A 12,460-nucleotide genomic window follows, 5' to 3' on the forward strand; every position below is an offset into this window, starting at 1 on the left:
CTTTCCCTGGCCACGGGCGCCTAGCCCCGAAGATGACTCCAGTAGTTCCAGCAGCTCCAGTAGCTCAGAGGACGAGGAAGAGCTAAATGAATGCTACACCTTCATCCGGCGGTGGAATGCCATGCACGCTGCCAGAAGACACCCCGAGAGGCCCAGCACCCCAATCAAGCCCACCAACACCTACATGGGAGAAGACCACTATGATTACCCCCAGATCAAAGTGCATGACTTTAGCTCCTCCCCTGAGCACAGCACTTCCACTCTGGAGGTTCAGCCAAGCCAAGCATCACCAGCTTCTGACATCGAAACAGTTGGGTGAAAGATTTATAAAGCTTACAGTGGCTCTGCTCCTCCCGTATCTCCTACTCAAGTAGCAGAGATGGAGAGACCACCGTAGTAGCTGGGGAGGAGATGAAGGGAGAGCGGGAACCAGCCACAAAGATAACTCAGCCCTTCTTCTAGTAAGGAAGCTTGTCTAAATACAGCCATGGCCCAGAGGAACCAGGACCTGCCCCCTAAAGGCTGCAGTAAGGACCCCTTTAAAGAACGGGCTTCCACTAGAAATCCCAGCAGCGGCTCAGGCGTGAGCACAGCAGCGGCCCTTGGGTAGTGGCTCAATGGAAAGGCCCTGAGCAAGGCCCTGAACAGCCGGGCTGAGGAGCCACCCTCTCCTCCTGTCCCCAAGGCATCTGGCTCCACCTCAGCAGCGGGTCTGGCAACTGTCCCAGGACCCAGTCTGATGACAACGAGGAGAGGAGCCTCGAAACCATCTGTGCCAACCACAACAATGGAGCTTACACCCACGCCCCTCCCCCGCACAATGGGCAGAACTTCGGGGAACCAAAGGCAGTGGCCTGCTCTTCCCCAGGTCACTCCATCACTGGCCATGCTAACTCCCCTGACAGGGACGCCCCTACACAAAGACTGTTGTGGGGCCGAAATGGCCTGTGAGAGCCCCAGTGCTGGAACAAAAGGGGACCCCACTGAGCCCAGCCACAGACCGCAGGGCTGTTCATGGCCACCGTGGCCTCAAAAGGCTCCGAGCAGAATGGAAGATGCAGATTCAGAGAAGTCCTCCTCAGAGAAGAAATGAAAAACATGGTACATACAAAGGGAAACAAAAAGCTGCGAAATGTCGCCTTATGAAAAAAAGTGTTTAGTGAACACAGGAAAGGAAAACGAGCCCTAGAGGCACGTCAAAGCAGGGCCTGAAACGTGTCTGACGCTGCGCCGTCTAGTCAACACCAACAGTGGGTCTGAACGTCAGGCTGGCCGATGGCTTGTCCGCGTTAAGAAAGGGGGAAAAAATCTAAGTGACTCCTTTCTAGTGAGGCTTGAACGCCGTGTCCCTGTGCAAGGTTCCGTGAAAGGAAACCCTTGTTCGATGTGCATGGATGCTGGCACGTGTGAACACCTTGTCTCACGAGACCGTGTCGTTCTCCAGCAGAAATGACCTGTGCATCTGTACTTTTGCCCTCTCGCCCCGTTTACGGCCATTGGTGTTCTGGCCTTCATGATGAGCCCCCTTTCAGCAGGTTGTGCTGCCAGGGCGTTGCGGATGTCTATGGGAAGGATGGGGAGGAGAATGGAAACAGGCCTTCAGCCCGTTGGCTGTGTCAGTGAGGAAAGTGCGATTCCTTTCTTAAAGACGCCTTCCATGTTTTCTCCGAGTACCTCTTCATTAGCAGTTAATGTGGACATATTAGAAGTGGAGCATTTTAAATGCTAGTGAGAGCTTAGCCCTTAGATCAGATGAAGAGAGCATAGATCCCCAAGTTTCACTGTTTGCAAATTGAGCAGCGCTGCGACGCGTGCTGTGTGGAGGCCGTAAAATATGCCAAGGCATGGGTGGCACTCTCTTTCCAGTGAGGTGCTACTTCCTAAGAGGCACGCGGAGGGCCAGCAGGTGCTTGACTCCATGTGATGGAAGGAGAAGACAGCTCTTAAGAGCAGCATGTTCAGACCACTAAGGTGGCTGTTACGGGTGTGATGCTGAGGAAGGCAGTGAAGAGCAGAATGTGGTACTATATTTGTTTCATTCAACCCAATCCGTTGGTCAGAAGAGGGACTGGCATCTTCCCTCGGACTTACATTAGAATTACTTTGAATTTGTAATCGAAATGGTTCTCCAATATGTATTTTGACTATTTACCGATAATTGTAAATTCTGGTTTTCCAAAATGTATTAAATTGGAATTTTAAAATCATATATATATATATATAAGATCATTGAGCTGTTCTCTGAAAGACATGCAAGAGGCAAGCTGGGCAGGGATGGGAACCCAGTCGGGCGGGGTGGTCAGACTCGTGTGCCAGCAGGGGAGGGGACAGAAGGCACTGGCTTCGAGCAGAGCCATGGGAACATGGCAGGTTTCACCTCCAGGTGTTCCTGGCTGTGTGATCTCTGCTGTCCTGTTGCGGGACAGGAAATAGCTTGCGACAATCTGGGCTCACTATCTACCCTGCCCACTTTGCTTCCGCGTACTGTAGGATGCTGTGATCCCCACCTCTTGAGACATCCAGGAGAGGAGATGAAGGAAACTATGTTGAATCCAAATGCAAAGCAAAAATAACAAAAACAGCCTCTTCTCAACACTGTCCTTCTTCCTTCTGAGTTTTGTCACCGATAACCATCTGTGTTGTGTTCTTCAGATAAGAGGCTTCTGACTTATTTTCTACCCTCGCCTGAGGCCACCCCTTGGGTGTGTGTCCAACACTTCTTGTACACCCATGGATGTCAGCCAGCAGATGATGGGAAAGGTTGTCGTCTAGCTCTGGCCCCCTCCCAGCCTGTCTCTCTGTATGGTTTTTAGTAGGGGACCTGAGAATTCCATTGTCCTAGGCCGGTATTATCCAATGGAACTTTCTGTGATGGTGGGAATGTCCCGCCTTTGTGCTGTCCATTACGGTAGCCGTCAGCCACTGTGCCCAGTGAGGACTTGGAATCTGGGTAGCGTGACTGAGAAACTGAATTTTCATTTCATTTCATTTTGATTCAAGTGTACATGTGGCTAGTGACTTCTGCACTAGCATGATTCTGGACTTCGTGTGGTCACCATCTCCCTGGAACCTTGCTCTGTTTTTGGTAGATGATTGGAGATTCTACTACAGGTGTGTAGAGCTTCAGAGAAGGACAGGCTTTTAGTAGGTTGTCACTTGTCATAGTTCCCCTTAATTTGCAGAGCAAGGGATGGAGGCACAGAAAGATGAAATGATTCGCTTATTGTTTCTCTTCTGGGGAGTGGCAAAACAGGAGCTCATCATAAAACATTCGGCTCAGTGTCCTTTTGACTTTTGTTATATATATGTGTGTGTATATATAAAAAATCATTATTGGGACCAGCAGTTAGTGTAATGGCTATGTTGCTGGACTCCCACGTAGTCGACCGCGGTTCGAGTCCCGGACCCAGTGGTTTAAACTCACGCCGGGAGCGTGTGCGTGCGTGCCCAAGATCCCAAGAGGAGACTGAAGGAGAAGGGATTGCAGCGCGGCCATGCCCCCGGGGGGGTGATATCTCGCTTTCTGTCTCTCTATCTCTCTCTGTCTGTCTGGTGAGCACACGCACCCTATAGCAAAAACTTCTAAAAAAAAAATCATTGTAAAATTTCGTGTGTTTCTGGGAGTACATTCATTATGTAACATGGTGTATGAAAGTCAAAGTCCTCTTTGGCCAGTCTTGGTCTTGAACTTCTCCTCCAAACCTAGAAGTGATCATGGTGTGGTTAGTTTGGAGCGCATCCTTCCATACCTTTCTCTTATTGTGATTACACATAAATGAACGGCTAGAAAATAAATTGCATCATTTTATACATTGGTTCATGCTGCGTTTCTCCATATCTTGCTTTTCTCTTTCTTTCTTCTTCTTTTTAAAACGTTTATCTATCTACCTCTCTATGTGTTTATTTGTTGTGATTTTCAAGCCACTGGGTTTGAGAGTCAAACTGCAGTTAACCATGTGGGAATCCAGCACCTTAATCACCATGCCACCTCCTGGGCCATTTTTCTCTTTCAATAGCGTGGCCTAGATATTTTTGGATCAGTTCATAGACTTCTACATTAATTATTATTATTTTTTTTAGCTGCTACTTAGTATTTCATATCCTGGGCGTGTCATGTTTGCCATTAGCCAATTGTTGTAATTAACCATTCATTATTATATTTGTTTTGATAAACACCTTTGCACATCTCCTGCACAAACATTGTTTCCCTGAGAGGTAGAATTACTAGGCCATAGGGCATTTATTTGCTTATTTATATGTATTTTTATGAGACTAGCCACTCTAGTACACTTTAAAATAGATGTACTGATTTATATTCCTATCTGCTGCATGAGAATACCTGTTACTCCTCATTTTTCAAATGTTTGATATTATCAATTATCTTTACATGTTCCAACCCAACAGGTAAAAAAGATGTCTCATGGTTTAATTTGCATTTTTTTCTACTTCTAGGTCAAATGTCTATGCTAATGACTATTTGTTTTTCTGTGAACTGCTTTTTCAAATATCTTCTCATTTTTCCCTTGGTTGTTTTATTAATTCATCCAGCAAATGTAGACTAGACCTACTCTGTGCCAATTATATTCAAAGTGCTAGGAGTTTTGTGACAAACTCAGTAGACAAACATCTCTCTCCTCAACAAAGTGACAGTTCAGTTACAGGAGAAAGACCTAGGAAAAAGGAATCGAGGCAATATTAATATGTAGTGTGTGAGACTGGACGGAAAGGAAAAGGAGCTAGGAAAAGCCATGAGGAGTGGAGTTCCCTTTTCAGCAATGCCAGGGAATCTTGTCTTTTATTTACTCCTGTGGGTGTTCTTTCTATAGCCTCTGTACAAACCTTTTGCTTGAGGTATGGTGATGTAGTTTCTTTTTGTCTTTAATTCTTTCTTAGATCTGGGCACTTTCATTCTATTATTCTTTGTTTTTAAATTCCCAACCAAACTTTGTTCATTGAAATGGTACCATGTGAAAAGTGAAAGCCCTTTCTTCTGATCCTTCGGGCAGCCACAGGCAAGAGCTCTCGTTGGTCCTTTCAGATGATTTTCTGTGCTCACTCCCATGTGACACTCTCCCCGTCCTTGGTCGCTAAGTAAGCAGCCCTGGCCGTCTCCTTATAAACGCTATTCTGATCTATGAATACGTTTCTCATGACTGATTATTACTCTGTTTAGGAAGAGAACCCTGTATCAGTCCCCTCTGGCTGGACATCAAGGTTGCTTCCTGTCCAACATTCTTCTATCTATTCTTCCATGATGAAGTCATCTCATAGTCTTTTTGGGTGTCCATGAACTTCTCTGACCCTTATTGGACTAGGACCATTGTACCCCACATGTTAATGATTTCGTTTTCCTTCCAGCTTCATGGCTACATGGAAAATAAGCCTCTGGGCCTTCAGATCTTCATTGGGACAGCTGATGAGCGAATCCTGAAGCCACACGCCTTCTACCAGGTGCATCGGATCACGGGGAAGACCGTCACCACCACCAGCTATGAGAAGATCGTGGGCAACACCAAAGTCCTAGAAATCCCTTTGGAACCAAAAAACAACATGAGGGCAACGTAAGGGCTGGGGACTGAGGGTGACGTTGGGTCTTTACAGGGCAGGGGGCAGGGACGAAGTGGCAGGGATGTGGGAAAGGGGACTCTCAGGAGTTGGGGACATAGCCATTGATGGCAATTGCCAATCCATGATCAACCCATAGTGATTCCTGTTTTAGAACTTTCTGTTTTACGAATACAAGCTGAGTCTCTTGTATCCAAAATGCTGGGCACCAGAACTGTGTTAATTTCAGGTATTTTGGAGTTTTGGAATACATACAAATGAGATACCTTGGAGGTAGGATCCACGTCTAAACATGAAATTCGTTTATGTTTTGTATATATTAATACCTTATATAAGCATTTTGACTATGACCTATTATATGGGACCAGGGGTGGAATTTCCCACTTTCGGCGTCCTGTCAGCATTGAAAAAGTTTCAGATTTTAGAGCATTTTCAGATCTTCAGGTTAGGGACGCTCGACCTGTATTATATGCAAATATTTTCCTATGGAAGGAAAAATACTCATGAATCTTAGAATGATGGTGTATGGGATGAAGGTAAAATTATTTATATTTTAAAAATTGATTCGACCTAAAGGAATTATCGATAACAAGCAGGGATGTCAAAGCTCATGAAGCTACTGGGTCGTTGAAGAAGTCATAACCCACTTTTGCATAGAGAAATAAGTCATTGCTTTTCCGATGACCTAATAATGTGCCTATGGGTAAAATTTGGGAAACATGGCACACATGTTTTGGGGTTAAAGATAAAAAACCCTTCTTATGGGAAAATGAATTCAAATTTACAGAAAAACTGCAAGGCTCATGCAAAGAATTCTGAATACTGTTCACTCAGATTTACCAGTGAGCATTTTCTACATTTCCCGAATCTCTACCTTCCTCGCCATTGTTCCCTGAAAGGTCTAGAGTTAGCACAGACTTGATGCCGTTTTACTTCTAAACACTGAAGATCATTTCCCAAGACCAAGGCTCTTCTACGCACCCACAGCACGCTCATCAAATTCAATTCTAACATTGAGCTTTAATGTCACCACTCCACTCTTGTCTTTATTTTTTTGAGAGAGATTTTGGCTATAGGGCATGTGCCCTTGCCAGAGAGACGGAGAGACAGAAAGTGAGAAATCACCCCCCCCCGCACCACCAGGGGAGATGACGACACTACAATCCCTTCTCCTCCACTCTCCTCTCAGGATACTGTGTTAATTTCAGGTATTTTGGAGTTTTGGAATACATACAAATGAGATACCTTGGAGGTAGGATCCACGTCTAAACATGAAATTCGTTTATGTTTTGTATATATTAATACCTTATATAAGCATTTTGACTATGACCTATTATATGGGACCAGGGGTGGAATTTCCCACTTTCGGCGTCCTGTCAGCATTGAAAAAGTTTCAGATTTTAGAGCATTTTCAGATCTTCAGGTTAGGGACGCTCGACCTGTATTATATGCAAATATTTTCCTATGGAAGGAAAAATACTCATGAATCTTAGAATGATGGTGTATGGGATGAAGGTAAAATTATTTATATTTTAAAAATTGATTCGACCTAAAGGAATTATCGATAACAAGCAGGGATGTCAAAGCTCATGAAGCTACTGGGTCGTTGAAGAAGTCATAACCCACTTTTGCATAGAGAAATAAGTCATTGCTTTTCCGATGACCTAATAATGTGCCTATGGGTAAAATTTGGGAAACATGGCACACATGTTTTGGGGTTAAAGATAAAAAACCCTTCTTATGGGAAAATGAATTCAAATTTACAGAAAAACTGCAAGGCTCATGCAAAGAATTCTGAATACTGTTCACTCAGATTTACCAGTGAGCATTTTCTACATTTCCCGAATCTCTACCTTCCTCGCCATTGTTCCCTGAAAGGTCTAGAGTTAGCACAGACTTGATGCCGTTTTACTTCTAAACACTGAAGATCATTTCCCAAGACCAAGGCTCTTCTACGCACCCACAGCACGCTCATCAAATTCAATTCTAACATTGAGCTTTAATGTCACCACTCCACTCTTGTCTTTATTTTTTTGAGAGAGATTTTGGCTATAGGGCATGTGCCCTTGCCAGAGAGACGGAGAGACAGAAAGTGAGAAATCACCCCCCCCCGCACCACCAGGGGAGATGACGACACTACAATCCCTTCTCCTCCACTCTCCTCTCAGGATCTTGGGCACACATGTATGCACACGCACCTGGTATGAATTTGAAGCCCCCGGATCTGGGACTCGAACTGAGGTTGACTAAGTGGGAGTCCAGCAATATAACTATTACGCCATCTGCTGGTCCCACCATGCCACTCTTACCTGCTGAGTAGCCCATAGCAGTTCTGGATGTGAGTTTTTCAAATGCTTTTGAGAGCAGAAGAGTTGGCATGAAAAATATTCCTAAAGAAGTAATTCCCCTTGGGGTATTTCTCTTAATTATTTTGTCAGCTTTAATAAATATGTATAAAGTTTATTTATTCGTTTCTTCTGAGAAAGAGAGGAAACCCCAACAGGGTTGTCATGCCACCGTGCAGGCCTATCTCAGCCAACCCAGATCATATGCAGTCAGGGAGGTCCTGGACTTGAACCTATGACCTTTCCCTCTGCACCACCACCTGGCCCCAGACATCATGAGCTTTTTACCACCATTTTTGTATACATTTCTGGTGGAAACACTTACAGATGTACTCCATTTCCCCCCAGGCTGGCTGTAGAGTTTTTGGGTATCGGTATCTTGTGGGTGATCTTCCCTGCTCACCAAGATTGTCTGTTATACACGGGGCTCTTTACCTACTGGTGTCCTGTGGGTGACCTTCCCTGCTCACCAAGATTGTCTGTTATAAACGGGGCTCTTTACCTACTGGCAGCATCGACTGTGCCGGGATCCTGAAGCTCAGAAACGCCGACATTGAGCTGCGGAAAGGCGAGACGGACATTGGGAGAAAGAACACACGTGTGAGGCTGGTTTTCCGGGTTCACATCCCAGAGTCCAGCGGCAGGATCGTCTCCTTGCAGACGGCATCTAACCCGATCGAGTGCTGTAAGTGGGCTGTGGGGCAGGGCCTTCTCTGGGAAGTGTACGCTCTATGCCCTCACCTCCTGGGCAGTACCCTCTGGGCAAGGTAGCCAGGGCAGCAGCAAAAACCCGCAGGACCATGAGGAGCTATGGGCCCAAGATGACAACAGGGCAGAGAGCACAGTTCCGGGTTTTCTTGTTTACTTGTGGAGGGTTTTGTGAACTCACAGGAAATTAAAAAATAATACAGCTAATAAGTAGCCCATGGCTTTGTTTAGAAAAATGTAAGTGTATAACTATTGTCCAGGTCTTAAAAAAAAAAGGAGATGCATCTGGAAGGAGTCCTTTATACATAGTGTCTTTTTTTCCTTCCCTCTCTGTTCTTTCCATGAGAACACAGTAATACCACCGGGGCAGTGTGTAGAGTGTTGCTTGTCACAACACCAAGCACTCGGCCTGCCGCAGCCCATTGGATCGGCCCAGCAGGGTAGCTAGCTGGTGTCTCGTGCCCATTTTACAGATGCAGAGGGAGAACGGTTCTTGAGGTGTTGAGTAACGTGCACTCAACCAAGAAGTGTCAGGGCTGAGATTCGAACCAGAGCTTTTGCACACAGGAGCCATGTTCTTCCCTCACTTCGGTCCACCCCTGCGTGTTTACTGAGGTCTCTTGTGTCTGGTGCCGTACCAGGGACGTGCGGGTTTATTGTCTAGTGTGGATAAAGAAACGCAAACAAATGGTTGTGAAGTTGCAGAAGATTTTCAGAACCTAGTACGAAGTGGCGAGGTCTGCCTTTGGGAAAGTTCCTGAGCAGAGACGTGGCTCAGCTCTACCCGGACTCAAAAGAAGTAGCTCTGAGTGTGCTCTTGCATAATTAGGTATGACAGTCCTTATTGTCTGCTCAGCTTTGGGAGCTTAAAAAGTATTTTAAAAACATGGAGAAGGAAAACATAAACGTCTCAGGAACAAAGTTGTTCATGTGTGTGTGTGTGTTGTTATTGGGTCATTGGAAAAGTCATGATGTATTTTTGTGTAGAAAAACATGAAAAATGCATTATGACTTTTCTAACAACTCAATATATAATTTTTCTTCAAAAAAATAATCTCTTCTAGGAATATTTTGTTTAACGTTGTTACAGTCAAGTTCCATATTAAATTGTGTTTTAGGATAATTTTTTTCTTTTTACTGGATACTGCCATAACCAGATGTCACAAAAGCCATTTCCTGTTCCTGCGGAAACAAGGGAGTTCGTGGAAATGCTGCGTAGGCTAGATGGCTGACAATAGGGAGTGGTAGAGACTGAGGACCACGGCGGCACATTCTCCATCTAAATGGGCTGCTGTTAATCCACTCCTGCTGCTATTTCTCCAAGGAAATACAGATTCTGTGTGGCCAAATCTTCCGGTCTTTAAAATACACCAAAAATCAGATTTTTAAAAATGGCAACAAATTCAAAACACTCAGTGGGCCAAATAAAATGTGCGTGAGGCTTCTGTAGTCAGAGGCGGTTTTACACTAACGAGAGAAGGGACAGCATGAATATTTTATGCGGAAAGGGCCGAGGCAGACTACAGCTGAGGGTCAGAAGCCAGCAAGGAAAAAGAAGGGACTCTTTTGGGGAGAGAGGCCAGAAATGGATCTTGACTGGCCTTTGGAAGTGAACAAAGGGGCATTCTGAGTCCCTCCAGCCTTGAGTCAGTGTGCAAATCCGGCTGCTTGGCAACTCTGTCCTGTTGGGGAGAAGAGCCAATAGCAGATTGCAAGGAACGCTCGTGTGGCCCGCCACATCACTGTGGAGACGCTGGGACTCCCTGCCCACCCAGCGGACCTCACCCTGTCCCCCGGGTGCTGGGCCCAGTGGCTGCTCTAGCCGTGTTAGCTCTGAACACCTTCAGATGTTTTTGGAAGGGCTCTTCCTTGGTGCTTGGGAGGCGTTCAAGCAGATAAGGACTTAATTTTCTGGCAAATGACTCACTCTCAGGATGGGGTTGTGGTTTGTAGATGGGGAACAGGAGGTCTATGGAGGGAAGGTCACAGGCAGGAAGGTCCCCCCACCCCCCCGGTTTCCTCAAGGCAACACGTCTTACTGTGAGCTAAGACTTAAAGGGTCATCGCTGAGCCTGTGTACCTCTAGCAAGATCTCCAGGGCTTTAGAAAGTTGGGTTTTTCCTTTTCTTTTGAAAAAAGGCTTTGGGTGATTCACCTACTTCCTTTTGACAAATAAGGAAACTGAGAATTTCTTGGCAAATTTTCTTGCCCATTTTGACCCAAGAGATAGCAAAGCCAGGGACTCCGACTCTCTTTCATAGTTCTGTGCAGTACTTTCTCTTTTGGTTTCTATAACTCCACCCTTTCTCTCTCTTTTTTTTTTTTTTTGGAGAAATTTTTGCTATAGGGCATGTGCACTCGTTGGAGAGACAGAGAGAGACAGAGAGATAGAAAGTGAGAAATCACCCCCCAGGGGGGATGGCCACACCACAGTCCCTTCTCCTTCATTCTCCTGTAGGGATCTTGGGCATGCATGTACACGCACCTGGCGTGAGTCGCAAGCCACCAAGTTTGGGACTTGAACCGCAGTCAGCTACGTGGGAGTCCAGCAACGTAACCCTTCTGCCATCTGCTGGTCCCCCTCCACCCTTTCTTGTAATACCAAGTTGAGCTCCCAGTTGACCGCTCTCCCTCTCACCCTGAATCTTCTGTCATTTTTATTTTCCTCATTGTCCCGGTTTCCTAGACCAATCCATAAATATTTATTGATCAATGAGCTTATCACATGATCCATATGGACATATTCAGTATGTGCTTATTGACGAGTTAGTAATATGTCTTGACGCAACATATATGAAGTATGCATTTGCTGACTCGTTGACTTCATGCAGACCCGAGGGAGGATGAGTAGGTGAGAGAAACACTCCCTGGGCTGGTACTAATTTGCAAGGCTAACTTGTTTACTCTGGAAGTGCCTTTTATGTAGTGGCTTAGGATCAAGGGTAAGTTCTCAGATTCTAGTAGAAAAAACAGGAACCAACCACCAGAGGCCACTCCGGGAAGTGGAGCGATTTGCTAGAGGTACAGATTTCTTCCACTGACTGCCGCGCCAGCATGCCGAGGTCCAGGCGCTCTAGGCACAGACTGGCAGGCGCTGCACGTGGTTCTGGTCTTCTGTTTCCACTAGGTCTTTGGTGTTGCCAGGGAGATACTTGGAGCCTCCTCCGCTGCTCCCTCCCATGTTCTCAGCGAACTGTTTGAAACCTTCTCCAGCCTCTGAATGCCGCCCCCGCCCCTTCCCACTCTGGACCGATAACCGCACCTCCCACTTCTCTGGGAATGTGGAAGAGGTCAGAGGGGAACGCCCGGCTTCCCCAGCAACGAGCTACCCACAGCTGCAGCTGCGGCCGCCCTCCTCCTGTCACTCCATATCGGTCACCCCTCTGTCCTTGGGCTCAGCCTCACTGCCCGCCTGGGCCCACGACCAATTTCCTGGGGCCGATGGCCAGTTTCCCTGGGCTCCTCCATGCTCTCAGCATCACCCCACTTCCTCATTCCCGAGGACCCGGCCCCGCTTCCCTGGGTATCATTTTCTGAGCTGTCACAACCAGTGACCACAAACCCGGTGGCTTACAACAACGGAAGTGTGTTCTCCCACAGAGCCGGAGGCTGGAGCCCCAAATCAGGGTTGGTCCTCCTGGAGGCTTGGAGGGACTTAGGGCACCAGCTGCTCTCCCTGCTCTGGCAGCTGCGGGCATGCCTCGGAATGTAGACGCATCACTCTGATCTCAGCCCTCGTCCTCACACGGCCACCGGCCCCTGCATCTCCTTGCATGAATTATTTTGTCACCTGTGAGGACATCTCTTTTTTTAAGATTTAGGCCCCAGCCTATTCTAGGAAG

General features: G+C 46.5%; 1 protein-coding gene and 1 pseudogene across 5 annotated transcripts in view; both read left to right on the forward strand.

The window, feature by feature from the left end:
- Positions 1-1,623, forward strand: part of LOC102492474 (DDB1- and CUL4-associated factor 5 pseudogene) — a 3,041-nt pseudogene extending 1,418 nt beyond the window's left edge.
- Positions 1-12,460, forward strand: part of NFATC2 (nuclear factor of activated T cells 2) — a 181,831-nt gene that overhangs the window by 85,695 nt on the left and 83,676 nt on the right. For all 5 annotated transcript variants that reach the window (XM_014591178.2, XM_027775060.1, XM_006141262.3 and 2 more), the window contains 2 exons: positions 5,359-5,561; positions 8,423-8,595. In XM_014591178.2, the coding sequence (XP_014446664.1) occupies positions 5,359-5,561; positions 8,423-8,595 (376 nt within the window). The remainder of the gene's footprint in view (positions 1-5,358; positions 5,562-8,422; positions 8,596-12,460) is intronic.

This window comes from Tupaia chinensis, unplaced genomic scaffold, assembly GCF_000334495.1.
Source record: "Tupaia chinensis unplaced genomic scaffold, TupChi_1.0 Scaffold000049_1, whole genome shotgun sequence".
NCBI classification, from domain to species: Eukaryota; Metazoa; Chordata; class Mammalia; order Scandentia; family Tupaiidae; genus Tupaia; species Tupaia belangeri.